Source organism: Bactrocera tryoni, chromosome 2 (assembly GCF_016617805.1).
Source record: "Bactrocera tryoni isolate S06 chromosome 2, CSIRO_BtryS06_freeze2, whole genome shotgun sequence".
Lineage (NCBI taxonomy): Eukaryota > Metazoa > Arthropoda > Insecta > Diptera > Tephritidae > Bactrocera > Bactrocera tryoni.
In genome coordinates, this window is record NC_052500.1 from 81,161,094 (window position 1) to 81,186,178 (window position 25,085).

Sequence of the window (25,085 nt, forward strand, 5' to 3'; positions counted from 1 at the left end):
TATAAGCAGCATTTTGTGCCCGTAAAAACTTGTGCACAATCAGAGCAATATTTCAACGACTAAGGGTCTAGTTCTCAAATATATAGACAGACGGACAAATCGACGGACGTAGCTTCCTAAATTTACTCAGAACGAATATTCCTGCTGAGAGTTAGTTCTTGGGATTATAAGACGAGTTAAGGAAGCAGTCGAGAATGGACTCTCAATTCATCAGAAAGTTGGATAATGAGAAAATTGAAGAATAGTGTGTATTGTCCAATAATGTTTGATAACAGCTAACAAATTTTATTTTAATATTTCTTACTGATTGCTTGTGACCTATCTGAAAGACTAAGATCGTACTGGTACCGGAAGGTATTCACCGATTTAGTCTACATTATGAAAGATAAAGTCATTAGATTTATTGAGAGATTTCAGTTAAAATCTCTTTGAGTTTTTTGTGGTCCATTTGGCAATTCTCACTGAAACTCCTGTGTACTTGTGATCGTTTACCCCTTTCTTGAACAAAGGCATTAAGAGTTGCTGGAGGCCCTTAAGTCATTAAGCTCCCTAAAAGTATGCAATATATAACTAAAGGAAGACAATCTCCTTCATAATTAAACCCTTTGTTTACTACCGATGCATAGATACGGTAAGTTCATGTGTGCTATCTAGATCAAGTAAGACTTCATTAGAAATAAAAATGCAAAGATACTAACGTTCCTTTAATATACATATGTACTTACTTACAGGTTAACCTTGAAATATGTATTAGAATAATTTTACATAACATTACATTTCAGTAAGTATCTATGTATGTATGTATATGAGTATGCCATGTGGCTATATTGGTATAAATAGATACACATTATCTAAGTATGTATGTAGGACATATACATATTTACAATATATTATAGGGTGATCCATTTCGAGGTTCCCTACATTTTTACAGAAAAAACAAAGAAACTTCAAATTTAATTAATTTCATTTGAAAGAACATTATTTTGCATTTACTTTTTGAAGATTATCTCTTTCAAATGTTGGCCTCGGCTACGTCTTAGATGTTCCATCCGTTGAGTCCATTTCGACTGGTAACTGGTGACTGACACGCGTGGTGTTTTTCTCCAAGGCTTGCGTCGAAGTGGGATTGTCCGCTTAGACTTTAGACTAATATTTACCCACAGGAAATAGTCTAACGTTGCAATATCACAACATCTTGCGATCGAGCGGCCTTAAATTTGAAACTATCTGCTCACCGAAGTGTTCTCCCAATAAAACCATTGATTGATGCGATGTGTGGAAAATGGCGCCGTCTTGTAAACACCAAATGTCGCCGACATCAGGAGCTTCAATTTCAGGCATCAAATAGTCGGCTATCATGGCGCTATATCGTCGCCATTGATGGTTATGTTCTCACTGGCGCCATTTTTGCAGCAATATAGACCGATGATTCCACCGGCCTACAAACTACACCAAACCTTAGTTTTTTTCTAGAAGAAGCGGTAGCTGTTGAATCTCTTTAGTTTGCCCTTCGTCCCAAATGTGACAATTTTAAGTTCTCAATCGGTATTAGCCATCCCGGAAAAAAATTTTGCTCGAAAACGTCGGATCGTCTTGGAACTTTTCAAGAGCCCGTAGAGCGACGCGATGTCGCTTGGGAAGGTCGAGCGGCTTCAGTTCTGGCACTAGCTGTATTTTGTACGCTTTCAATTTCAGATCTAGAAGTAAAATGCGCCAATCGTTCCATACGTTAGTCCGAGTTGCTGCGAATGGCGCCGAATGGTCTCTCCATGGTCTTCGTGTACATTCTTAGCTATGGCTGCCGTATTTTTTTTTACTCCGTGCTGGACGTGGGGGTCGAATATTACTTAATAATGAATGCTGGGTCTCAAAATGGGTGATGGTGTTGCGAATAATACGCTCAGCAGGCCGATTAGGTTGACCATAAGTGTAGCGAGGCGGGCGAAACACATTCTTTACAGAACGTGAATTTTCGTAACAAAGTTGAACGATTTGTAAATGTTTAGGCGTAAGTTTTTCCATGATGAAATGCCAAACGATACTGAACAAAACTAACCTGACACCTTGACACGACTCATGCGTGATCTGTCAAAAACAACGCTATTGAAAATAGTGTCTCTACTTGGATCACCCGTGATATACACCCCATGTAAGTTGGCTAAAATGCAAATTTCTTTAATATAGAGCATTTCTAGAAAACAAGAACGCAGTAAGCTCGAATGCGAAGCGCGAAAGCTGCGCTGCAGCACGATATCAGCTCTGTCATCAGTGGAACTCAATGCATAAAATAATTTACACTGGAACTTGACCGCATTGAACTTTCATATTTAACAACTTTTTTTTTATTAAATATGTATATTCATTATAATGATTTATTCAGCGCTCTTTGCTTGTAAACATTGTCTGCGCGCTATTGAGCGTTTTCTGCGTAGCGTAGACGATAACCATACGAATCGTGTATTAAAAAATTACTAGGCGCTAATTTAGTACGAATTGAGGCGTGTTAGAAGTTAGAGGCTGTTTGAAAATATAAAAATACTGAGAATTACATACAAATTGTTTTGGTAAATAGAATTATTTGAGCTTCGACGACGTGACAATAAATGTTTAAGGGAGACACAATGTTGCTATGCTATTTGCTGGTCAGCTCGCAGGTTAGTGTGAATATACAAAAGCTAATGCGAAATATCAACATAATTATTGTCTGATTTGTATATCTGTACATTTGTGTGCGCAGCTTATCAGCGTCTTACCCCAAGCAAGTGACTCGAGCCGTTCGCCAGAAGCGTTTAAAGATGCGCAACTTAAAACTGAATCAGCTGCTTCCACTAACGCATACAACAACGCCAACAATAACATTATTATTGCACATGGCGAAAACACCAGCAGCAACAGCGACAATAACAACAATAGTGGCAACAAAGTTTACGCTGATGAATGGAGCGATCGTGATAAACTACTCTTCTACACGCTCGAGCAGTTCGCACTACTCTCCAACTTTACGGTCGAACATGGTACCGAAGTTTTACGCAACGTACTCAAAGATGCGGCCACACTAATGGAGCCCACCGCCTCTTTATTAGCACACCTGGGCAATTTTTCCGATTACGTCGCACGCGCTGACAATGTGAAGAAAATGGGCGAAGACGAAAAGGTGGGCGAACTATACGACATGGTCGTATTATTTACCGAGCTGGTAGAGCGGCATAATACGACGGCGCTCGGGAATGCCACAACAGAGAATATGTACTTGGAGATGTCGTTGAAGAAGAATGGTTTGGATAAGTTACAGGTGGATTTTTTAGAACGCTTTCTCGTCTTCAGCGAGAAGTTTAACGCTCGTGTGGATAGTTATTTGACAAAGTTAACGGCCGAACAGCGGGCGAGTGAACGCAAAATGATCGAATGGCAACATGCGTTCAATGCCGAAACGGACGCGGAGAAGAAAGTGGAGATCTTTGCCAAGTTTTTCGAGTTGTACGCTTGAGCGTCTGCGCGTATGTAAAATGAATTTAAACAATTACAATTAACAATACTAATTATTAATGCATGTGTTAATTAATTAATTATTGCTACTGTTTTAATTGCTGGAGTGAGCGTGTGTGCGAATTATATAAGCATTTTTAAGCAATTAGCAATGCAAGTGTTGAGAAATTACCATCACCGAGAATACTAATAGTAAAGTTAAAAAAACTGACAATAGAATGTTGTTTAAACTGTTTCTAATAAACAGTTAAATATTATATTATATAATAAATAAATAAATATGTACCGAAAAATACTCAAAAATAATAAAAAAATAGTTTAAGTGAATACGTTTTAATATTGCTGAGTGCCTTTAGATGGCTATTAATAAAAATATTTCACCCATAGGGTTATATTCACTTGTGCATTAGTAAAAATAGACGTATTTTGCTTATGTGGTATTCGTATGTACATACACTTATGGACAAAATAATAGGTGTAAACAGTTTTTACTTAATGATTTTGAAATATTTATAATCAAAACAATTTTATTATTAAACTCATTTTTTTAAAGAAGAAAATCAAGGTATCTTTTATACCGTTCACGGTTTTTAATAACCTATATATTCTCCATGCTTTTCATAAGTTTTCCTATTCAATTTGACATTTATCTTTGGCAAGTTTCCAATGGAGTATCATCCCATAGCATCTCTTCTTTCCAATCTACTCTTAAGGCCACTCCACATGTTCTCAATCGAGTTGGGCTCAAACGATTGACTAGGCCATTGCATACAGATCACATTTGCGTTACTGAACCAATCAGATACCAATCTCGATGTTTTGGGTCGTTATCTTGTGGACAACACCATCTCAGCGGCATGTTTTCTTCAGCATATGATTTTGCAAAATATCTCTCTGTACTCAAAGGCGGTCATTGTGTTCCTTATTCAAAATAAAAGACCAACGCCTTGCCAGGAGAAACATCCCTTCATCAATATGTTTACACTTCCAAGTTTAATTGCCTTTGTGGTGTATCTACAATCAATTTTTTACCTTTAGGTTCGCGGACAGTTATTTCACATCCATTTTCGTAAATATTAATATTAACTTCATCACTGAAAAAATAACTATTTCTCCACTTTTTTCTCCTGTGGGACCATATCACTTTTTATGTTCAGAAAAGCAAAATCTTTTCCCTTCTGTATGTGGATCTTTCGTAGAAGTAGAATTTTTCTGTCTTTGCGTTCACTAATCGACGTCGAAGGGTCCGCGAGCTAACATTTAGTCCAACTTACGCTGCAATTTTGTGGTGAAGTCACAAAAGGGCAATTTTTTCCTATGAGAAATATACGGCGATCATCAATCAGGTCAGGTTTTCTTGGACGATCACGAGCTTCCCTTTCGTTAGGTTACAAAGTTTTCCGAAACTCCTAATATATTTATACTCTCGCAACAATGTTGCTAACGAGAGTATTATAGTTTTGTTCACATAACGGTTGTTTGTAAGTCCTAAAACTAAAAGAGTCAGATATAGGGTTATATATACCAAAGTGATCAGGGTGACGAGTAGAGTCGAAATCCGGATGTCTGTCTGTCCGTCCGTCCGTCTGTCCGTCCGTCCGTGCAAGCAGTAACTTGAGTAAAAATTGAGATATCATGATGAACCTTGGTACACGTATTCCTTGGCTCCATAAGAAGGTTAAGTTCGAAAATCGGCCCACTGCCACACCCACAAAATGGCGGAAACCGAAAACCTATAAAGTGTCATAACTAAGCCATAAATAAAGATATTAAAGTGAAATTTGGCACAAAGAATCGCATTAGGGAGGGGCATATTTGGACGCAATTGTTTTGGAAAAGTGGGCGTGGCCCCGCCCCCTACTAAGTTTTTTGTACATATCTCGGAAACTACTATAGCTATATCAACCAAACTCTATAGAGTCGTTTCCTTCAGATATTTCCATATACAATTCAAAAATGGAAGAAATCGGATAATAGCCACGCCCACCTCCCATACAAAGGTTATGTTCAAAATCACTAAAAGTGCGTTAACCGACTAACAAAAAACGTCAGAAACACTAAATTTTACGGAAGAAATGGCAGAAGGAAGCTGCACCCAGCCTTTTTTTAAAAATTGAAAATGGGGGTGGCGCCGCCCACTTATGGACCAAGAACCATATCTCAGGAGCTACTAGACCGATTTCAATGAAATTCGGTACATAATATTTTCTTAACACCCTGATGACATGTACGAAATATGGGTGAAATCGGTTCACAACCACGCCTTCTTCCAAAATAACGCTATTTTGAATTCCATCTGATGCCTTCTCTGTATAATACGAGTATATACATTAGGAACCAATGATGATAGCGGAATAAAACTTTACAAAAATACGGTATTTGAAAAATATGTAAATGACGTATTATGAAATCTCGATAATCACTTTACCATGCGAGAGTATAAAATGTTCGGTGACACCCGAACTTAGCCCTTCCTTACTTGTTTAATATTAATTTGTACGTTTTTCCTTCATCACGCAGTTTTTTTACCAATCGATGCTCTTCATTTACGACCCATTCTAAATATTTTCTTCTTTTCAGTTTATGGTGCTGAAAGGATTATAGAATTACCAATACTCCAACACCAATATATGTGTTACAACCAAAACCTGTAAACTTATGAAAGTGATGTTACGTTATTTTGCATTTTAGGTGACGATATATGCCTTATAAATTTTTCTGGGAATGGAAATTCAAATGTCATATAATTTTTGATAATCCAACTGCTTCTACTCGGGAATTTCATCTTGGTATATTTCAGCTATTTTCCTTTTGTTTCTGCAGCTTATAAAGGCAGTCTGCATTAGAAGTACTATCTCACTTCCAGGTTCCATTGAAATATTAAGTTGTCAAATATCTCCCTCCGCCTCTTTGTCTTTTGAATTTCGCGGCTATGTCTAAAGCGCTACAGAGCTCGTATCTGGCAATACAATATATCTTTGACTTTGAAAGGTCTTGACATAACCTACAAATCGACGCTATGCATGATTAGTTTGGATATTGCGTTCAACAGTTATAGACGTGTAAACTTGAAGTTCACTAACGCCGAAATTCTCGCTTTTTAAACTTTTCCTCCGTCAAAAGCAAATCCGGTAGAGAAACGTTCCGTGAGATTAATGGTGTTTTGGGGGATGGTACTCTATCACTTCGAACTGCGGAGGAATGGTTTCGACGATTCAGAGCGGGTGATAACGACAAGCCGACGGAAGACTTGTGACGACATATACCGATGAAATCAAGGAAAACATCGAGTTAGACTGGCATGTGGCATCTCGCGACATCGCCCAGAAGATGGGAGTTAGCTACCAAACCATTTTAAACCATCTGCAGAAGGCTGGATACACAAAAAAGCTTGATGTTTGGGTGCCGCATGATTTGACGCAAAAAACCTTCTGGACCAACGCCTGCGATAGCGCTGAAACGGAACGAACTCGACCCATTTTTGAAGCGGATGGTGACTGGTGACTAACGATGAAAATGGATCACATACGACAAAATCAAGCGAAAATGGTCGTGGTTGAAGGCCGGTGAATCGTCCCAAACGGTGGCCAAGCCGGAATTGACGGTCAGGAAGGTTTTGCTGTGTGTTTGGTGGTATTGGAAGGGAATCATCCACAATGAGCTGCTCCCATATGGCCAGACGCGCAATTCTGCCATCTATTGCGAACAACTGGACCGTTTGAGCAGGCGATCGACCAGAAGCGTCCAGAATTCGCCAACAGGATGGGTGTAGTGTTCCACCAGGACAACGCCAGACCACATACTTCGTTTATGACTCGTCAGAAGCTACGAGAGCTTGGATGGTAGGTTTTATCGCATCCACCATATGGCCGGGACATAGCGCCAAGTGATTACTGCCTGTTCTTGTCCATAGCGAACGCCCTTGCTGGTGTAAAGTTGATCTTAAAAGAGGCTTGTGAAAAGTGGCTGCCCGAGTTCTTCGCAAATAAGGAGGGGGGCTTCTCCGATCAAAGTAACACTTTTTATAAAGCATTGAACAAAGAGTAAAAAAGCGGAAGGGAGATATTTTACAACCTCCATTTTTTTTTCAAACTTTATAAATTTTGTGTTTTTGCCAGTCATCATACGAAAAATTAGTGAAATCCTCTATAAATACTGAATTCAATAATATAAAATAATACCAAAGTTGTTTTTTTAACTACATATATGTAAGTTCCTTGGTTCCCCGGTTCCCTGCTTTCATTGCCAATTCTCTAACCTATTTAATGTCTTAATTGCATAGTCTGAAAGCATCTCAATAAACCCTGAAGTATAGACTCGAAGTCCTTGAAGATCCGAAAAGTATAGCTAATGGAGTGGACATAAATCTCGTTTACTTCGTCGATATAGACTTTGTATCTTCGAAAAAAGTCTAGTTTTTTTATCCCATTTGGAATCATTCGTATATAGAAGTTCTAAGATGAGAGTGCCGATTTGTAGCTAACTTTATAGGGTTAGGTTATGCTATATTGACCGACTGTCATGCCATACATAGACTTACTGGTTCTTAGTAATACCAGACTGAGGCTCACTTTAATTTGTGCTAAAGTACGGAGCTCTTGCATAAGATCTTGGCGATTCCTTATGTCTTTAAGGGAGAGAGATGGCTCACAATGATTCGCCGGTTCAGTTATTCGGAAATTTGATTATGTTTCGTTATTAGCGATCCTCGTATTTCCTGTACTGTTTCGCTAATCAGACGGATGGCACTTTTGGCAATCTCATTATCTTTTCGTTCCATGGAATCCCTCTGTGGTCTGGAAACCAGTATGTAAGCAGCCATTTTCCCGCAGTCACTACATCTACTGCCTTCTTAACCGCTTAAACTTCCGCCTAAAAGATACCGCAGTATTCCGGAAGCTTGTAGTATCACTTGAGATCTAGCTCCGGGCAATAGATTTCGACACTCACGCCTTCAGCCATTTTAGATCCCCTGTGTAGTTGTTATAAGTTCCGTTGGCAAATCGTAGAGCCATTCATCCTCTTTCAGTGTGATATTATAGGGAGTTTAGGTTACAATTTTTGAGTGCCGATTTATTCTTTTATAATTCAAAATCGCTAAATTTGATTCCAAAATGTTGAACCAAAGATTTTATGACACACAATTTACAAATACAAACAAAAACTAATATACATACTTATATACTTATATACGAGTCCACAAGCTCTTCCTATGCTCAAACAAATCACGTTACGCTACTTCTTCAATTACTTTGTATACTTTTTTATTGAATTGTAAAGCATGAAAAAATACACAGTAATTATATTTGAATACATTGTGGTTACTATGTTAGAATAGCATACTGTCTTTTGATTGAAAAATAAAACTAATAGTGAACTCTTTGCTGAACTCATAGAAAGCAACATACATACATATTTACATATGTGTATGTATGTATGTATATACATATGTATGTATCTCTATGTAAAATTATATATTATTACAAACAACGATACAGATATCCTGCTGTAAGCGGGTCTTGGGGTAATGAAGTCCCTTTAGGTTATAGATACTGGTTATTATAAGCTATTGCAACCAAGCATTGATGAATCATAGTTTTAGGTCGCTTTTGAAATAGCTTAATTTCGCGCATCGTTCAAAATCGTATACCCTCGCTTGACTTCGCTGTTGCGGTGCTGACATACATACATACGTATATACATATGTACCATATAGTATAATCATAAAATTTGCTATTATCGATTAAGATATAAATGACAAACATTCCGTAAATTTAAGGCACACATACAAGCGCCCACAAATACATACATATACATGTATAAAACATATATGTATGTATGTGTATTAAATATGAAATGTGTGCATATGTGTGTATGCGCTTACGTCCGTATTATGGAGTTGTTATGAATGTCTTCATGCCGTAAATATAAAGAATTCATTGAGATATAAAGAGAAGCTATCCCAAAACGCAACTGAAAGCATTGCAGAGGAGCATTATTTTCCATTGAAAGTTGCTCAGAGTGTGCGCCCATTTAAATACATACATATATTGTATTTTGCATACTTGCATACACTAGCGAACATAAAAATGTAGTAAAGCTGATATTTTTATTAGGTATGCAGATATATTATGAAAAAATATATAAGAGATGAGAGAATTTTACAAATTTTAATAAAGAAAATAAACAATAATAAACGTATATATAATTGTTTACTCTAACGTCCATATTGCAGTTGAAAAATATATGATTTCTTTGAAAAATTTGCAATTTGTATAAAAATGTCACTGAAAGCAGGCTTTCTACTAATTTTTGGTGTGATGAGTAAGAATCAATTTTTATATGCGTGTGAAAGGCAAATAAATTGTACGATCGCTTTAAGACCAAACATTAAGTCACTTAAAAAAATATTTAGAAAATAATTTTTAAAGCTGTTTATATAAGAATCACTTAACATAATCACAGAACACTCCGCTATCTGGAAAACCTCATCTGCCAGATATGTACACTAGCATATACTTAAGTAGCATAGGTTGAGTTAACCATGTGTCGCCAAGCGTGGATATGTACTCTTATAAATATGTATTTATGAACGCGTGTGATTTTTATGTATGAAAATATGTATGTAATTGGGTGTTGAAAATGCAAGCAATTGATTCCAATTAAAAACAAGTTCGCAAATCGGTGCGGTCAAGTGCGAATATGAGGCGCACTACGACGGTGGGGAGCTGACGGAAGCGATCTACAAAAAATAACATATCAAATTTTAAATATAGAATAAATATTAAATATATAAATATCATATTATAAAATCTCGATTTGTGTATGGTGGTGTTTGACGGTATAAAAGTGCAGTTGTGTGCTCTTAACAAAGATTCTGGTCAAAAAAAATTGTGGAGATTGTGATTTAAATATATTTTTAATGTTGGTGAAGTTGAATTGTAAATTAAATATATATTTTTTTATGTTTAAAATGTTGTGTTCAAATTATTTTGCTATTTGTGAGTTAGCTGTCATTTGGAAGTTGACGTTTGACAGTTGATTTTTGATTTATCAAAGCTATCTTGGCGTTTGACAGTTAACTTTTGACGTAATAGCTTTGACAATTAATAATTAACGTTCGATATTTGGCGTTTTTTTAAGTTATTATAACATTTGGCAGTTGATTTTCGCATAAGTTCGCGTTATCTTGACATTTTTGCTTTCGTTTAAGCTATTTTGACGGTTGACATTTGGCAGTTGATTTTTTGATTCGTCCAAGTCATCTTGACGTTTGACAGTTGATTGATTACATTCGTTCAAGTTATTTTGACAAGTGGCAGCTAACTTTTGACGTTTGAGGTTTAACATTAGAAAATTGACTTTTAACATTTGACTATTGATACTATGTATTTGTAATTTGACACTTAGTGTTTTATAATTTCAATTTTGTTTTTAAGTTAAGTTGGTGTTGATATATATAAGATTATGACTTATTTTGTGTTGGTTAAATCAAAGAAAATTTAGTTAAATATTTTTCAGAGCAATATAAATTAGTTTTCATAATCTCCAAACCGATAAAGTGTTGGCTGGGGAATCTTATTTATTATTATTTAGATTTCTATTGCTCAAAATATGAGCTTTTCTAACGTTTTATAACTTAATTTCGTTGTCAACTGTCATGTCATATAGTATAGTATATATGTAGAACTAAACGATTTGCTTCAATTCAAATTTAATTTTTTATAACTTTAATAAACAATTTGCATTTTCATTCAGAGAAATCTTGCGGTTTCGCGGATATTAATGCATTTTCTTATCAAATAAATTTGGATATCTTTAATATTTCGGTTTTATATTAAGAATAATGAAATAAAAGTTTCCAGACTTCCCATACAAATGGATTTGAACTACAATTTTAACTTTACTTAACTGTTTTTGTTTGGAAATTTTCATTAGCCACTAAGTGTGCTCGATTTTTCTATTTTTTTTTTTCAAGTGAATTTTAAATATTTTATTTTTTAAATTTAATTCTTAAATTGCTCTTACTATTTTTCAAAAAATGCTAAAAAACTCCTCCTATACTATTTCTAATGTGTATTTTCAATCTCTTTAGTGCAGTTCAGTTACTTATTTTGAAAATAAAATGAAGTAAATAAAATAGCATGAATTCACATTGCTTCCAACATTTATCTCCACGCCATTAGTGTTAATAACTTGAACAAATAACAGTAAAGGCTGTCTGCGTTTATTGCCATTCTAATACATTTTAGCTACATTTGTTGTTAAGCTAATAGGAACATTTAACATTATATATAACCAAAATATATGCATTACTGCCATGCTTTTATACCATATACTACTTGTATAAGCGCAAAAATTTACTGTACTAGAGATTATTGTCGCAAATAATACTAAAAACATATTTTTATATTAATATTTAAAAAAAAATTAAAATATTAAAATTAAAAATCTTAATTTTAAAGATAATTGAAATCTTAATTTTTACTTTTAAAATTCTTAAAATATATTTTTATTGAATATCTATATTTAATATAAAATTTAATTTATTTAAATAAATAATTTTTTTTTATTCTTATTTTGCAAATACTTTCACTATATTTTATAGATATTGTTAAAAATGTTATGCTCATGAAAAATTTACATTTCAATTCTCATTCAAAACTTATAAATATCACATATTTAACGCGCAAGCAATTGCTGTGGACTCCACACTCTGCGCTCTATGTGTGCGACAAACTGACACTCCTCCATGTGTTGCGTGTAGGGTGTGAAAATATAAAAACATACAAAACAAATCAAAGAGATATTGCAATTTCTCTTTTATTAAGTGTAATGTATAAAAGACTATAGACATGATAAACAATTTCAGTTGCATCTCAGTCATTGGTGTGTGGTATAGCATTTTTTCGCTGAGAGAATGTGGAAGAAAGCGACGCTGCCACTGCTGCTGCTGCTGCTCACCGCATTACTCTTGGCACAGGTGAGTCGATGTCATCATTTTTCCCACACTATACTTTTCTATTAGTATTTATAAACAAATCTGACCTTAAACTACATGCAAAACTAAACAAATAAGAAATAGATGAAAGCACTATAATAAACAAGAAACACAACGCGCACATACATACAACTACACATATATACATATGTAGAGCTACAAGTTAATCAAAACATCTATTTACTTAGTTGGTCGCTGCGGTATCAACTCGAACGGCGGCAGGCCATGGAGAAGCCATCAGTACCAGTAGTAGTAGCACAGAGCGTTTCGTAGAGACAGCACTGGATCTTAATGACAAAGAGGATGAAGATGCCGACGAAGCAACAGTTGAGACATACGAAGACGACGAGGAGGACACAGAGCGCGGTGCAGCGAGCAGGACAAGGCATGCGACACCACAATTTATGAAAACAATGCCAAACAACGAAGAAGTAGGCGATAGTGAAGAGGTGCGCGAAAGCGAAGAGGCGAGCACACAACTGCGGGACGATGAGCGTGGAGGGCAAGACGATGGCATAGCAGTAGCGAACGACGAGGGTAGTGGCGGCAATGATGGTAGTGGTGGTGAAGGTGCCGCTGCTAGTGCCAGTGCCATTAATGGTGATGATGACGTTGATGGTGTTGGTGTTGATGTTGGCGATGCTAGTGAAGAAACGAGCGAAGTGTCGTCAGTTGAGCAGCGCGAACGCGATCGGCTTGCGTCTATAATGATGCGCGAAGTCACACGACTGATTGATTATGCATTGGAGCAACAGAGATCGGTCGTCAACCAGTTTCTGCAAGACGAAACAATCGAGATGGTGAAGTGTGCGACAATGGAGGCGGTGAAACAGAGCTGCGTCGCATTCATGGCGGATGTGCGAGAGGCACTCAAGCTGAACAAAGGAAATGATTTTCCGACACAACTGGCACAGTTCGGTGTGAAAACATTGATGGCAAGAGATTTCGAAATGTTTGTGCAGCTGCACAATACGACGCGCATAAAGCAGCCGACAGCGGAAAATGTGATTATTGATAATGCGTTCCGTAAAGCGGGCGTGTTGCAAATCGAAGTGGAGTTGCAAAAACGATTTGTGGCGTTCACCAAACTTTTCAACAGCACAGTGGGTGAATATGTCGAAAAGTTGCTGGCGAATGAGCAACAGCAGCAGCGGAGCGATTTCGATGAATCGCTGGTGGATTGGTATCGGAAATATGGCGCAGCGACGAATGTGAGCAGTCAAGTGATTGTCTTGACCAAATTTCTGCCACTGTATAAAGATGTGTTTCACAAGATGAAAATGGATGCGGATTGAGCGATGTTGAGGAGGGTTCAGTGTGAAAAAACCTGCAGGCGCTAAGTAATATAATGCTAGTGTTAAGGAGAAGCAAAATTTTATTTTTATTACTAATACTAATGTCGTATGCCGCTAAGTAAGTTAGTGTATAATATTTGTTTACATCTAAGCGTTGTGCCGTAAGTTTTACCTATGTAAATAAAGTATTATTAATTAATTAGACGTAAGTGCCATACAAGCATTGCATTTAATACTCCTTCAAAATTGTTTGGTTTTTTTTTTTTAATTTTAAGCAGCTGCCAAGTAATAAATCAAACTGCAAACATATTTTGTTCAAATTATAGTAATCATTAGACGAGTAGTACATACATACATACATATATGCTTAACAAAACTCATATGTTCAGTAAAATTGTGCCCAATAAAATACAACTAATTTTAAATGATTTGTTTACACTTTAAAAATATGTGCAGGTTCAATAAAATCAGGAAGCATAACACATTGACAAATTTAGAAACAAAAGCGAAATTTCTCGCAGTGCATTTTGTAAGTGCTCACCGAAGTGCCAACATCTCCAGAAAAAGGTGAGAAAATGCAGCCGCCAATTGCTCGCAACAATAAATCAAGGCTTCGCTGGGAGTTCGCGCATTTTGTTGCGGTATTCAATGAGCACATCGACTGCGTGCACAACACTCTTACTCAATTACTCGGCGCAGTGAGAATCGTTGCTATTTCTGGCACACTGAGGAATCCGCTCAGAGATTACAAACCGCAAGCACAAATACAAAACAGCAGCCCCTTGTTGTAGTATGGCGATTTACTGTCGCATTGAAGTTATAGTTTCCCGTTTACAACGTAGTTGTTTAGGATGAATTGTTGCATAGATCAGGTGCCTTTCTTTATCTTTGAAGAACACTTCGATAATACAGATAACGAGATTGTCTTATAGTTTTGTTCGCTGCCAATAAAACAATACCTTTCATATTAGTTTTGACTACGGTTGGGGGCAGAAGACTCGTCAAGGTATATACTTAGACTACTAGCTTGTAGAAAGGTACCGGGATTGGAAGTAATAAGGATATTTGGCTTGCCTAAAATTAATTGTTAATAATCACATAAATATTTTTCTTTTACTTACATATACATATATTTACTAAATATTTTCAAAATAATTTTTTATAATTTTTTTCTACAAGCATAAATCTAATAATCGCTATCTACAAATATTAACGCAAATGTACGGAAAGGAATAAAACATTCAAATTCATTCATTTTTGAAATTCAAAAACAACTTTTGCATATTTGAGCACGCAAATTAATTTCGACATCTTTTGCTTGGCTGCTCATTCCAGTTGAAGCTAGAAAATAGTGTCTGTGAAGTGCTTGAATCAAAATAAAGCACGCTCAACGCCAAATATTTTACGTTAGGTTATGAAATACTAATAAGAAGTCAATTATTATTTGCCTTCAAGTACAATTTTGAAACTGTTATATAATTAGATGCTCAATTTCTGCTCACTTTAGATTGATTTGAGCAAATGAAGCTTACTAAAATTCTATCAAAGAAAATGATGTGGAAGAAGGCTACTATAGCGTTGTTAATTGCGTGCATTTTGTTGCAGGTACTATATATATGTTGTTGTTAATTCGGATAATAAAATAAACAATTTTTAACTGTTACCGAATATTCTTAAAAATTAATAGCAAGTATCAGCGCGTCATCGTGACAAAAGCTCCAGCTCATCATCATCTTCATCATCATCCTCATCATCATCCTCATCATCATCCTCATCAGAATCTTCCGAAGAGTCGCCGAAGGGTAGAAATAAGCCTTCCTCTGACAGCAGCTCTAGCTCTAGTTCTAGCGAATCTGTTGAAGATCACAAGGCAGATTTTGAAAAGTTATTCAACGATTTTGCAGATAAGTATTACGATTTCGTGAAGTCCGTAAACGACAAACGGAAGTCTGTGGCCAAAAAGTTTAGTGAAAACAAATTAGTTTCAAAAGTTAAGATTGCAGCTGTGGATGAACTCAAGGTTATACTTACAATAAATATTGGTGAAGACCACGCATTTAAGAATATCCAGAACTCGGAGGATGCTGCTTTGATTTTGCGTTACTTTAAAAACACCATCGTGGCCATAGCCGAATTAAGCGAATTGATATTAAAATATCATAGCTTGAAAAAACCGACTGCTGAAGAGATACTAATACAGGAAGCGCTCGAGCAGTGCGACGCTTATGAATTGGTCGAAAAAATACAGAAACGTTTCGAAGATTTCTGCAAATCGTTCGGCGAAAAGGTACGCGATTATGTGAAAGACTTAACGAAGACGCAGAAGGCTAAGGAGACTAAAATCGTCAACTGGTATGAGGAATTCAAGTCAACCGATGGTTTCGGAAATGAAGTTACTAAACTAACCGAATTCTTTTCGATCAGCCAAACAAATTTGTAAAATATATTATATATAAGTGATGAATTGAGAAATAAATATTAAAGCAATTGAAGTATATTTTGAAATAGCAAATGTCTGCATCTTTTTATTAAAAATAAAATATTTTCGTGTGAGGAAACAGAGAAAAAATTTAACAGCAATTGTAGTTCCATAAATGTTACGATCTTAAATAGTTAGTATCATATTTACTATGTAAAAGAGTCTTGATAAAAAGTGTAGAGAAATTCTAAAAATTTTTAAATTGGGCTCATTTGTTCTATAACACTCCGAAAAAACCTGTTCCTGCGGAAGAGTTCATCGAGAGAGATCAAGATTTCAAGGCTACCTTATTGGGAAAATTTTAATTTTAGCAGCTCAAAACTTCTTGAGTTGATGGTGGATAGATAGATAGAACATTTTATTGGAAGGAATCAATTGCTAAGGGTTCCTCTGAAGGATATAGCAGAAACAACGTCTTTTATTATGGATGACAGCAATGGCTGTTAATCAAGATCAAGCTAGCTGAAGATCTCTACCGAGCAGTTGCTGTTGTATAGACCAATCTGTTGTACGGGACCGTTTGAAAACTGAAGTATTGTAATTTTTTGAACAAGCAAAATCTATATTAATCACTATATAGATTCTATTATATATTGAACCAGGAAATCATATTGTATCTAATAGTTTTCTGAAAACTACAACAAATTTATATGAAATTACAAAGTTTTTGTCTGTGAGTTTTTATAGTTAAATCTTAAAAGGGTCAGTATGTGATTATGTGTTAAGTCTGTAATCTGTCTGTCATACACGATTAACACTGTGCAACCGCAGAATAAGACGTTTTATTGATTCTCGATTATCAAATATTTGATTATCTCTCTCGTGCTACAGTACTTTATACACGTGTTAAGCGTTCAACATTTATGATAGCACCACTGTTTAAATAATTTTATAAGGTACTTAAGTGGATTAGATTAGTTTAGGATAGGTTAGAGCGATGCAATAATTCCTTAAACGGATGAGACCATATTATATCGGTGAAGTGTGCTGATTAGTCTCGTAATGAATGGATAGTCAATAAAATAAGTGCTAAGAAGTGTCTACCTCATAATCTTTCAGACGACTTCGGTAGATGAGATTGTTCACTACTTTTAAATTTACCATATAGGTCTAGCTTTCGATTTTCTCACAAACCAATCATTCATAAAGACACCCCCTGTTTCCCTGCCTCAGCAGCCCCGCTTATCCCCATATATCCTGCAGGCGCTTGATTATTTAATTAGCAAAAAATAAGTTTGATTGCTCTTTACATTTAATTAATTTTGAAGTACAGTGTTTGGTGAGCTTTTCTTTTCCGGGCAATGCAGCTGTTGCTTTTGTTCATAGCTTTCGTATTGAACACTTACTTTTGTTATTTATTTGGAAAATGTGTATGAAATATGTTAATAATAAATATGTAAAAATTAAGTAAGTGTGATTGTATGTATAGGCATATGCGTATACTATACATATGTATTTACGTTAAGAGATGATAAGACACCGTAGACAGGGCAGTGAATGAAGACCGGGTCACTATTATCGCACTGTATTTAATTAGAATTTTATTTTTTTATAAGTAAAATACAGCTAACATATGTATTTTCAAATGCATAATGTGAGCTAATAAATTCAAAGTAGATTTTTCAAATTTTCCAAAGCAAATATAAACTGAGAAATGCAACAGCGACCCTCAGTACACGTTGAGACTCAGTAACATTCAGTTAAACTGCTACAATGACAAAAGCTTTCATTATTTTCATAGTCAGCGCTTTGCTGCTGCTGCAGGTAAGTTTGGTTACAACAGCTAATATTGCTATATTTACTACTACCATCACATATCGCGTTACAGGTGCAAGCTGTTCCACGCATGCGCCGCGAGGCCGGTGAAGTTGCAGTCGAGCAGAAGCCTGCGAGCACACATACCGCCCGCACTAACGAGAAGTTGAAATTTAGACCGCGTCAGGTGCTTATGACCACAACCCTAGCCGATTTAGTTGGTTTGGCGAAATATGTGACCGAACATGGACGTCCGCTCTTTAACAAGACACTGGCGCAATTGGAGGCTGTACCCGATAAGTGCGCCGGTCTTAAAGCGAACATTACACGTATTTCGGAATATCTGAAAACTAACAAACCCAGTGGGCAATCGGATGCGGCCGAAGACATGTTGGCGCTTTTCGAGTCGATGATCACGCTAACGAGCATATTGCAAGATGCTAACGAAATGCCCCCAGAATTGGAGCAAACAAAGACGGTTCAACAAGCCTTTATCGATAATGGTTCAGATAAGTTCGAGGATGATTTGATGGCCGAATTGAAAGTGGTTTCGGGCAAATTCGAAAAGGCAATCGAACATTACTTATCCATCTTGACGGAGGAGCAAAAGAAGGATGAGACCAAACTAATTGATTGGTATACTAGATTTACAAATGAGAAGGACGATGAGAAGAAGGCAGAATTTTACTCTAACTTCTTTGACACATTCAATCCATAAAGCTGCTGATTATAAGTGCATATATTTTTTTACAATCAAGCATATAATGTTTAACTTTTAAGTAAATAAACAAAACTTAAGTGTATAGAGTTGCTAAAAATATTTTGAGACTTTTTTCAAGATGCTCAATTCTTGTACTGGGCTTGAGCTCGCTGACTCTACATACTCTCAAAAGTAGTCAAGGAAAGCATGACCTAATTGGCAATAACTTCAAGCTTCTTTCATATTAAAATTGTATGGATGACCGGAATCGCCGGAAATTGCAAAGCTGATAAGCTCGATAGGGAGGGCACGCTACGACTTAATCTAACATAACGTCAGGTTTAACTTTAAGAAACCAACATCAGTGGGAGATTTTTAGAGAGTTTGGGTAACTTTGACTGTTCTTTAATATACTTGTAATATTTCTAATGTTCTGATGCTCATAGAGTTCGAACATATTATTTCAAATTTTTAGTTTAGTTCACTTATTTACATATGTAGATTTCTTTTCTTCTGAAGAATAAGCCGAAATATTGTTGAAATATCTACGGTAAGAATACTAAAACATTAGAAAAAAAGTCAAATTATTGAAGAAAAATCCAAACGTATTTATTTAAAATGGGTCTTCCAGGTAGATGTACTTTTATCAATAGCCTATTTTGACAGATCTTGCGTGAGTCGTGTCAAGCTGTCATGTTATTTATGTCAGTATCAGTATTATTTGGCTTTTCAACATGGAAAGACTTACGCCTGAACCCCGTTTACAGATCGTAAAAATTTATTACGAAAATTTACTTTATGTAGAGAATGTGTTTCGCGCGCTTTGCTCAACTTATGACCAACTTAATCAGCCTACTGAACGTACTATTTGCAAAACCATCACCCCTCTTAAGACAGCATTCATTATTGGATAATCTTCGACCGAATAGACTGAGAGTGTACACCAAAACCGTGGGGAGTCGTTTCGCCCAATAGCAGACTCGGACTGACGTATGCAATGACTGGGCACATTTTACGTCGATATCTTATATTGAAAGCGGACAAAATACAGTTTATGCAAGAACTGAAGCCGATCGACCTTCCCAAATGATATCGCCGCGCTCTATAGGTTCTTAAAAAGTTCAATTAAAACTGCCTCACTTAGGACGAAGAGCAACCAGAAGAGATTCAAGAGCTGTCATTTCATCCAGAAAAAACAATGGTTTAGTGTGGTTTGTATGCCGGTGGCGTCGGTCCATATTTCAAATGGCGATCGTTATCGCGCCATGATAACCGACTATTTGATGCCTGAAAGTGAAGCTCGTAATCTCGGCGACGCTTACTGGGTTTGTCCGGAAAGTAATAGCATTGAGTCGATTTAAAAAAAAAAAAATTATTTAACCATCATTACAATTCTTTAAAAACTTTCAAAATAGGCTTCTTCTGCGTCGATGCAGCGCTGCCAGCCCGATTTCCAAGCATTCACCGAAATAGCCTTGAAAGCCAAGGTGCATGCAGATTGGATCCCCTCTATCGTCTCAAAATGCTTGCTTTTCATCGGCTTTTTCAGATAAGGAAACAAGGAAAAGTCCAGGAGGGCCACATCTGGGCTGTAGGGCGGGTGCAGAAGCTTTGGGATGCCGGCCTTGGTTAGGTAGCTGTTCACAAGAAAGGCGGTGTGAGCCGGGGCGTTGTCATGGTGCAACTTCCAATCGCCTGCGGTGTCATTAACCCTTCGTTTGAGTCTCTTGACAATTTCCGCGTAAAACTTTGCGTTGGCGGTTTGTCCAGGAAGAACAAATTTATGGTAGACGATGCCTTTGGTGTCCAAAAAGACAATGAGTATCGTTTGCATTTTGGATTTGCTCATTCATCAGCGGCCTCTTCCCGGCCTTCCAAAAAGACCTTGTGCTACCGAAACATACAACTTCTTGCTAAAACAACATCTGGATAAGCCTGCTTGATCACAGCAAAAGTCTCTGTTGCAGATTTACAGAGTTTCACACAGAATTTAATGGCGTACCTCTGCTCTAACGAACGCTGCATTTTCGACTTGCACCACTCACTGAAAATGTTTGTCCTGATTCTCCAGGTGCTCGGAGATAACTGACTCGTTCGTTAGCTAGGAACGCGTGTGACTTTCTGAACAAACCCTATAGTTTCAACAAGGCGTTGCTATTTCCGTCACATCGCATCAATTAATGGGTGTATTGAGAGAACAGATAATTTAATATTTTTGGCCGGTGGATTGACCATTAAGATCGTGTGAAATCACACCGTTAGATTTTTTCTTGTAGGGATATGTACATACATAAGTATGTAAAGTCTAATGTATATGCGGACAATCCCGCTTCGATTTCCCTTGGGGAAAAACAACACGCATGCCATTCGCCAGTTATCAGTTGGAATGCTCGAACGATCCATTGGAAATTGAACTCAACGAATGCACCATGTGAGATGTAGCCGCGGCCAACATTTGAAAGAGATAATCTCCAAAAAATAAATGCCAAAAAATATTACTTTGAGTGATAATAAACATTCCTCAATAAATTCGAAGTTTCTGTGTTTTTTCTTTGAAAAAGAAAACTTCGAAACGAAGTGACACATTTTAAGTAACACGTATGAATATTTGGAGAGCTTTGTATGTTGTTAATAAGTAAAGCCTTTTTCTCATTTTTATACACTGGACAGGTAAGTTTGCAAACAAGTTTATAGCACTCAGAAGAAAACTTCGTCTAGCTGTCCGTTCAATTTTTGAGATATCAATCTGAAATTTTGTATATGAGGTTTTCTCCACAAGAAGCTGCTCATTTGTTGGATCTGCCGATATCGGACCACCAATACCATAAAGCTGCCATACCATCGGATTGATCGGAATAAAGTGCTTGTATGGAACACTTTTTCATTTGACGAGATATCTTCAGGAAGTTTGGCATAAATTATTATCCAAAATAATACTACAATATCTGCAGAAAATCAGAATCTCGTTCTTGTAAGGAACCTCTTGTATTTGTGAAGGGTATTATAACTTCGGTGCGATGTTTTTTTTCTTGTTTTTGACAGTTATTGCTATACTTAATTAGAAGGTACAAATGACTTGTAAAACGCATAGCACATTATTAAATTTTATTTTTACACTTTGTTGCTTTATAATAGTCTTTTTTTCTATAATAATTTCATTGACTTTTCAATGTCTCATTTTATTTGATCACATAAATACATATGTGCATACCCAATATATGTACATATATCTGTAAAGGTATAAACAAAAATATTATTAATTTAATTTTGTATTACTTTAGTCTGTAGAAATATTGATAAGCAATAAGCAAGGCTCTCATACTTATACGTAAATGCTCTTAATCGTAAATATATGAATCGAATACTACGTTCGTCGCAGATCTTGAACCCAATTTTCATTTAAATATTTGCAAAAAATATTTTTTGCACATTACCTTTTGCTTGTACAGTTGCACGTCCTCTCACAGTTCTGCATATAAATAGCTTGCTTGAGTTTGGAATGCTTTTAGTCTGCATCGAGACTTGAGAGAGCGTTTTGAAAACAAAGCAAAGATGTTGAAAGAAGTTTCGTTGTTGGCATTCGCACTGCTTTTACTAATACAGGTTGGAAACTTAAATAAAAAATGTATATTTCTATTATAAAATATTATTATACTTTTTTTGCCAGTTTACCGCGGGCTTACCGAGACCATCTTCCTCGAAATCGGAGGAAGATAATACCATTCCACATGGTACAACAACCACCACGCCATCAGCACTCAACAGTGCTACGTCAAGTGCCCGCAAGCAACTAGAAGCGAATGTTTACAAAAGCTTTGAAAACTTTTTAGACTTCCGTTTACAACGCACCAACAAAATTGTCCAAGATGTGCTTGCCGATCCTGTAATGAATAGCATCGATAGTCCAGCTATGGAGGAGGAAAGAAAGGTACTTAGGAAATATGTGAAAGACTCTAAGGAAGCCTTAATTGCAGTTTTGCCTGCCGACAAAAATGACCAACACAATCGGTTCTTCTTTGCAATCGGTAAAGATTTAGTGCTGGAAAATTTCAACAGCTTTAATCGAAGACGTGCATCGAAAACAGTAGAGCTGACACCAGAACAACGGGTCTCATGGAATGCTTTAAAGAAGCATGGTGTACTCGAGTACAATGAAGAGATAGAGAAACGTACGAAAGACTTTGCCTACCAAATAGTCGATGATTTCGATTATTATGTGAAAGCTCTCCCAGCGGCCGAAAAGGAGAAGGAAAAGGAAATGGTGGAAGTTTGGAATATGTATAAAAATAATGCTCTTGGATTGGATAAGGCTGAATTTGGGCAAAGATTGTTCTTGGAATTATTCCAGTTTGATTCCAAGGCATAATCGTTTTGAATTTATGGTATATGTGTGCTATAAATATGTAATTAAATTTACGAAAAAACAATAATAAAAGTAAATATCGAATATCGAATATGGGCATTGTTGGTTTTTAGGAGGATTACTTAGTAAAATATAAACAAAACAATTTCTCAACGAACGCTTTCATTTTTCAAATGCTGTTTTTAATAATGGACCAGCTATTTTAGATTTTACAAACGTTGCTCAATTCATCGCCTTTGCTTGCTTTCTCAGAAATTCAAAAGAGGTTTATCGGCGTATTTCGTTAATGGCAGGAATGTGTATTTGATAAACCTGTACGAGTCTGTGTGACCAAAGTCACAAGAGCAGGTGTGAGGAGAGGGTCCAGCTCATAATCCTAATAATATTTTTTTATAGAATTCAAAAATAATAAATAAAATATATTTATTTTTGAGTTGCACTTTATTCGTATGATTGATAAGAATACGAGCATTGCTCTCTTGGTTATAAACAAGTATAAATATATGTATATAGGAATACTCTTATTAAGGTATGTATGCCTCAAATGCAATACATTATTATAGATCTTGAACTCAGCTTATTTTACGTACAAGTGTGTAAAACCAATATTTCTTTTATTTCTTATTTACAGATTTTCTATATATTTTGTATCTCAATTCGGCATACCTATAAATACCTTGCGTTAACCCGCTACGTGCTTAGTATGCATCGAAACTTGAAAGATCGCTTTTAAAACAAAGAAAAGATGTTTAAAAAAATTACACTTTTTTCGTTCGCCTTGCTTTTGGCAATGCAGGTTTGCAAATTAAACTGAAAATGCCATTAATGATTCATTAAATGTTCTACGTTTGGTTCCAGCTTGCTGCATGCTTACCGAGACCGTCTTCTTCAGAGGAAGATAATACCATTCCACATGGTATTTCAACAACAATGCTAACAGTAGCTGAAAGCGGTATGTCAGGTGGTCGCAAGAGACTCGAAGCGGTTCTTTTCAAAGAGTATATTAATCTTTTAAGCTCTTGTTTGCAACGTAGCATTCAAATTGCTAAGGATGTGTTAGCCGATCCCTCTATGACTAATATAGAGAGTTCAGCTATGGAGTATGAAAGAAATATACTTGCGAAATATGTGACAGACTCTAAGGACGATTTTGCCAGCCGATAAAAATGATCAGAACAATCGGTTCTTCTTCGCAATGGATAAACATTTTGTGCTAGAAGATTTCAACGGCTTCAACCGACGACGTGCCTCAGCGACAGATGAGCTTACTCCAGAAAAAAAGGTATCATGGGAAACTCTAAAGAAGCATGGAGCATTAGAGTACACCGAAGAGATGGAGAAACGCTCGAAAGACTTCGGTTGCCATATAGTAGATGAATTCGATAAGTATATGAAATCACTTTCAGTTTCCGAAAAGGAGAAGGAAAAGGAAATGGTCGAGGCTTGGGATAAGTACAGCAAGAATGAGCTTAATGTGGACAAAGCTGAATTTGGTGAAAAATTGTTTCTTCAGTTATTCCAATACGAATCCTGAAAGTTATTGTGAAGAATGAAATGCTATATTATACAAATTTTGAGAGATAAATATATGTGTACATATGTATACATAATATGTATATATGCATAAAAATTAAAAAAAAAAATTTTAGAAATAAATATATATGTATACTATATGTAGTGTATATGTATGTATGTATATACGCATACACAGATGACTTATCACTAAGCCGTTATTACTTGCAGGTTAATACTTGCTAACTTCAAGATTTCTTCCTTCAAATACCACTACTTATGATATTGGAAGTATAGGGAAAACTCAAATTAGATGATTTCCACCCAATCGAATATATAGAAAAATAGTACCGACCGTTAATTCCAGCTTGCCTACCTGTGGTGACGGCTCACCATGATTCCACCACGACAATTTTCGCTTGACGCTGTCACAAGTGAACCACTTTTCAGCACAAGCAACCATGCATTTCTGAAATGGGTCACTTTTGTGCCGG

General features: G+C 36.2%; 5 protein-coding genes and 1 pseudogene across 6 annotated transcripts; all 6 read left to right on the forward strand.

Moving 5' to 3' along the window:
• The first annotated feature begins 2,446 nt into the window (after positions 1–2,446).
• LOC120769177 lies at positions 2,447–3,781 on the forward strand. Its single transcript, XM_040096063.1, has 2 exons — positions 2,447–2,654; positions 2,738–3,781. Exons 1-2 carry the CDS (start codon positions 2,604–2,606, stop codon positions 3,485–3,487), a joined length of 801 nt encoding a protein of 266 aa, XP_039951997.1. The 5' UTR covers positions 2,447–2,603; the 3' UTR covers positions 3,488–3,781.
• Positions 3,782–12,370: 8,589 nt separating this feature from the next.
• LOC120769176 lies at positions 12,371–14,207 on the forward strand. Its single transcript, XM_040096062.1, has 2 exons — positions 12,371–12,469; positions 12,676–14,207. The coding sequence occupies exons 1-2, from the start codon at positions 12,407–12,409 to the stop codon at positions 13,780–13,782; spliced, it is 1,170 nt and encodes a 389-aa protein (XP_039951996.1). The 5' UTR covers positions 12,371–12,406; the 3' UTR covers positions 13,783–14,207.
• Positions 14,208–14,663: 456 nt separating this feature from the next.
• LOC120769576 (uncharacterized serine-rich protein C1E8.05-like) lies at positions 14,664–16,279 on the forward strand. 2 transcript variants are annotated; one of them, XM_040096633.1, is made up of 3 exons: positions 14,664–14,819; positions 15,290–15,387; positions 15,470–16,279. In XM_040096633.1, exons 2-3 carry the CDS (start codon positions 15,304–15,306, stop codon positions 16,220–16,222), a joined length of 837 nt encoding a protein of 278 aa, XP_039952567.1. In that variant the 5' UTR covers positions 14,664–14,819; positions 15,290–15,303; the 3' UTR covers positions 16,223–16,279. The 2 variants fall into 2 exon arrangements, with proteins under 2 accessions (XP_039952567.1, XP_039952566.1); XM_040096632.1 differs by having other exon boundaries at positions 14,664–14,788.
• A 1,641-nt stretch (positions 16,280–17,920) lies between these two features.
• Positions 17,921–18,806, forward strand: LOC120769541. Its single transcript, XM_040096585.1, has 2 exons — positions 17,921–18,025; positions 18,090–18,806. The coding sequence occupies exons 1-2, from the start codon at positions 17,975–17,977 to the stop codon at positions 18,732–18,734; spliced, it is 696 nt and encodes a 231-aa protein (XP_039952519.1). The 5' UTR covers positions 17,921–17,974; the 3' UTR covers positions 18,735–18,806.
• A 3,393-nt stretch (positions 18,807–22,199) lies between these two features.
• On the forward strand, positions 22,200–23,170 carry LOC120769495. Its single transcript, XM_040096525.1, has 2 exons — positions 22,200–22,319; positions 22,384–23,170. Exons 1-2 carry the CDS (start codon positions 22,269–22,271, stop codon positions 23,080–23,082), a joined length of 750 nt encoding a protein of 249 aa, XP_039952459.1. The 5' UTR covers positions 22,200–22,268; the 3' UTR covers positions 23,083–23,170.
• Positions 23,171–23,710: 540 nt separating this feature from the next.
• Positions 23,711–24,655, forward strand: LOC120768693 (annotated as a pseudogene).
• The last annotated feature ends 430 nt before the right edge of the window (positions 24,656–25,085 follow it).

What these genes read in the sequence shown, in the direction of transcription:
- LOC120769177 (XM_040096063.1), top strand. Translation starts at nt 2,604, where the DNA reads ATGTTTAAGGGAGACACAATGTTGCTATGCTATTTGCTGGTCAGCTCG. An exon ending in ATTTGCTGGTCAGCTCGCAG is followed by an intron (nt 2,655 to 2,737) that starts GTTAGTGTGAAT and finishes TTGTGTGCGCAG; the next exon opens with CTTATCAGCGTCTTACCCCA.
- LOC120769176 (XM_040096062.1), top strand. Translation starts at nt 12,407, where the DNA reads ATGTGGAAGAAAGCGACGCTGCCACTGCTGCTGCTGCTGCTCACCGCA. An exon ending in CCGCATTACTCTTGGCACAG is followed by an intron (nt 12,470 to 12,675) that starts GTGAGTCGATGT and finishes CTATTTACTTAG; the next exon opens with TTGGTCGCTGCGGTATCAAC.
- LOC120769576 (XM_040096633.1), top strand. Translation starts at nt 15,304, where the DNA reads ATGAAGCTTACTAAAATTCTATCAAAGAAAATGATGTGGAAGAAGGCT. An exon ending in TTGCGTGCATTTTGTTGCAG is followed by an intron (nt 15,388 to 15,469) that starts GTACTATATATA and finishes AAAAATTAATAG; the next exon opens with CAAGTATCAGCGCGTCATCG.
- LOC120769541 (XM_040096585.1), top strand. Translation starts at nt 17,975, where the DNA reads ATGACAAAAGCTTTCATTATTTTCATAGTCAGCGCTTTGCTGCTGCTG. An exon ending in GCGCTTTGCTGCTGCTGCAG is followed by an intron (nt 18,026 to 18,089) that starts GTAAGTTTGGTT and finishes ATCGCGTTACAG; the next exon opens with GTGCAAGCTGTTCCACGCAT.
- LOC120769495 (XM_040096525.1), top strand. Translation starts at nt 22,269, where the DNA reads ATGTTGAAAGAAGTTTCGTTGTTGGCATTCGCACTGCTTTTACTAATA. An exon ending in CACTGCTTTTACTAATACAG is followed by an intron (nt 22,320 to 22,383) that starts GTTGGAAACTTA and finishes TTTTTTTGCCAG; the next exon opens with TTTACCGCGGGCTTACCGAG.